The sequence below is a fragment of the Bison bison genome, unplaced genomic scaffold (genome assembly GCF_000754665.1).
Source record: "Bison bison bison isolate TAMUID 2011002044 unplaced genomic scaffold, Bison_UMD1.0 scf7180017864371, whole genome shotgun sequence".
In the NCBI taxonomy this organism is placed as follows: Eukaryota; Metazoa; Chordata; class Mammalia; order Artiodactyla; family Bovidae; genus Bison; species Bison bison.
In genome coordinates this window covers 1,647,081-1,650,168 of record NW_011494943.1, presented here as the reverse complement: position 1 = coordinate 1,650,168, position 3,088 = coordinate 1,647,081, and the positions used below count along the sequence as shown (strand labels likewise).

Here is a 3,088-nt window from a genome sequence, read left to right as displayed (position 1 = left end):
GCCCCCCGCCCCGCCCTGAAGGACACCAGTGAGATGTGCGCTCCTCCTCTGGGCTGCATTTTCTAGTCCAGAACCCAACTGGTTGATGGCGAAGGACCTCTGGAACTAGAAAATTAGTCTTTAACCAGAACAAAGCCTCTGAGCATGTAAGCAAGCACCTGGCACCCCTGCCCATGGGGCACACCATGAGGAGGATGCCCCCCTAGTTAGGAATCAGGGCCGCGTGGCGTTGCGTTCAGCGTTCAGGACGCTCACCACGGCCGAGCTCTGTGCCAGGACATGGCCTCTGGGTCAGCCTCGATAAGGAGATCGGCGTGATCTGACATGTGATCACGCTGACAGTTGTCCTACGAAGAAAGGGGCACTTCTTTTTGGAGCTTCTTAGGCAGAGGCAGGAAGAAGGTCCTGAGCCAAGGATTCAGCCTTTCCTCCCCAGCCAGGGGGACCCTCCTTCCCTCTCTCTCCCCTCCAGGGCACGTGAATGGCTAGACCCCTTTCTCAGGGCTATCCATCTGAGTGACCCCCCTCAGACACCTGCCCTACCCCCAAGGGGGGAATCATCCGGGTTCAGTGATCTGTTCTCCCCCGTTCCCTACCACCAGCTGGCATGAGTACATGCTAAGTCATTTCAGTCACGTCCGACTATTTGCGACCCCATGGACCTTAGCCCGCCAGGCTCCTCTGTCCATGGGATTCTCTAGGCAAGAAGCCTGGAGTGGGTTGCCATTTCCTTCTCCAGAGGATCTTCCTGACCCAGGGATCGAACCCAGGTCTCCGGCATTGCACGCAGATTCCCTCCCATCTGAGCCACCAGGGGAGCTTAGCCCAAGGAAAGTGGTGATGACGCTGCTGCAGACGCCACTGCAGCCAGTGCTGACGGCCATGCAGCCCGCCCAGCGCCCTCTTCCCAGAGACGGTCTCCCCGGAGGAGGGCCTGAAGAGCCCTCTGTGCTTTAAGGAGCTCACAGGCTGGCCTGCACGCAGCTCCGCGCAGCTGCAGTCTGAGTCTGGGAAGGCCCTGTGGACGCCTGCCCAGGGTCAGCGAGGGGGAGGTCTCCAGCCACCCAAGCACACGCCTTCTTGCATCTCAAGGAACTGGGTGGGGGGGGGGGTCATACCTCAGCAGAGCTGCACTGGTGACGTTGACGGGGACCCTGCCGGGCCAGTAAGCCAGGGCCGGGACGCGGTGCCCTCCTTCCCAGGTGGTCTGCTTGGCGGGACTTCCCCCTGCGAGACACGGAGGCAGTCGGTTCTCTGGGAAGAGCAGTCCTTCCTGACGGGGATGCTCTGAGAGCTCCCAATAGTTCCAGCAAAGGCCCGACTTCCCTTGGTAATCAGCCATTTTTATTCACCTAGTTAATCTCTTTCAATATGTGTGTATGTTCAGTCGCTTAGTTGTGTCTGACTCTTGCAACCCCATGAACTGTAGCCCGCCAAGCTACTTGGTGCACGGGATTCTCCAGGCGAGAACACCGGAGTGGGTGGCCATTTCCTTCTCCAGGGGACCTTCCCGACCCAGGGATCAAACCCACGTCTCCTGCGTTGGCAGGCAGATCCTTTACTCGCTGAGCCACCTAGGAAGTCCAATCTCCTTCAATACGTGCTTTTATTTTACTGGATAAAGGTGTAAATCGCTGCCTCTGTCCCTCATTATGGAATCACGTCACCTAATTCCCTCATTCCACATATGACCATCAGCTTGCCTGGCTTCTTTACTGCCTGGCTTCCTGAGCACCTGCACAGCATGACCCGGCAAACATCCCGTGCGCCTGAGACACAGTAAAGTCAAAGAAAGTAAAGTCACTCGGTCGTGTCCGACTCTTTGCGACCCCGTGGACTGTAGCCCACCAGGCTTCTCCGTCCATGAGATTCTCCAGGCAAGAGTACTGGAGTGGGTTACCATTTCCTTCTCCAGGGGATCTTCCCGACCCAGGGATTGAACCCGGGTCTCCCGCATTGGAGGCAGACGCTTTAACTTCTGAGCCACCAGGGAACACAGGTGAGACACAGTAGAAGCTCAACAAATACCTGTCAAACAAACGCGTGAAGGAATGTGTCTTCCTACAGGTCCTGTTGTTGCTGCTAAGTCGCTTCAGTCATGTCCGACTCTGTGTGACCCCATAGATGGCAGCCCACCAGGTTCCCCCGTCCCTGGGATTCTCCAGGCAAGAACACTGGAGTGGGTTGCCATTTCCTTCTCCAACAGGTCATGTTGAGGATGGGAAATAAAATTATTTGACTAAAGGCAGAAACTCCCCCCAGCTATTTGATCTGTCTGATGCCAACAACTGACCTGGCATAGATTTTGTTGTATTTTCCCTTTGCCTCAGTTTTCTCCCCCCTTTTGGCTGCCTTTATTTTTGAATGAATGAGCTGTTCCAATGTTGTGGAGACAGCATTCATAATAGCTCTGACCTCTTACCTCTTTCGGGGAGGTAAGAACAATCTATGTGTAATCTACGAATTTCCACGGGGTAATTAAAGGAATTCTTTTCGTAACTACCGAGTCAAAAGTGACCAGCAGTGTAACGGTGACCAGCGGGCTGGAAGGGATGAGGTCATGCCTTATGGAAACATCCTGAATACACGTCGCGTTGAATTAGCCATGACCATCCCCACCACTCCCACACACGCCCTGACTTCAGCCCAGCTGAGCCAGGAATTCCACACGGTTAGCGTGTCAGAGGCCTTCCAAGGCGAAGGCTGTGTGTGCCTCACACAGGCCGCGGTCATGCGACGGCCTTATGTTTGGCTGCCGTGAACAGGGGTGGGGGGAGAAGCCCAGGCTGCCCGCGCTCTGCAGCGGCCACCCCGCAGCGAAGGCAACCTTTGAAGTCCCGGGCCAGCTCCCAACACCGGAAGTGCCCAGCATTCTTGGAATTTTCTCATAACCAGCTCTGGAGTCCCCCCAAGTGTTGAAGTAAGAAACAAAACACGCACCAACTCACGTCCGTGTGGACGGTTCCTGTGTAGGGGTGTGGGGCTCTCAGAACCAAGTGGGCTGGGTGGGAAACTCTGTGGCCTGGCCTGGGGTGTCTCAAGCATCTGGCCGCCATCCAGAGTCCCGCTGTCCAGAGGGGCCCAGAGC

The 3,088-nt window shown here is 56.2% G+C and overlaps 1 protein-coding gene across 1 annotated transcript in view; it reads right to left on the bottom strand.

Annotated features, from left to right (window-relative positions):
- Positions 1–3,088, bottom strand: part of ARSG (arylsulfatase G) — a 56,152-nt gene that overhangs the window by 12,918 nt on the left and 40,146 nt on the right. Inside the window, exon 8 of the mRNA XM_010856066.1 lies at positions 1,119–1,227. Within this exon, the coding sequence (XP_010854368.1) occupies positions 1,119–1,227 (109 nt within the window). The remainder of the gene's footprint in view (positions 1–1,118; positions 1,228–3,088) is intronic.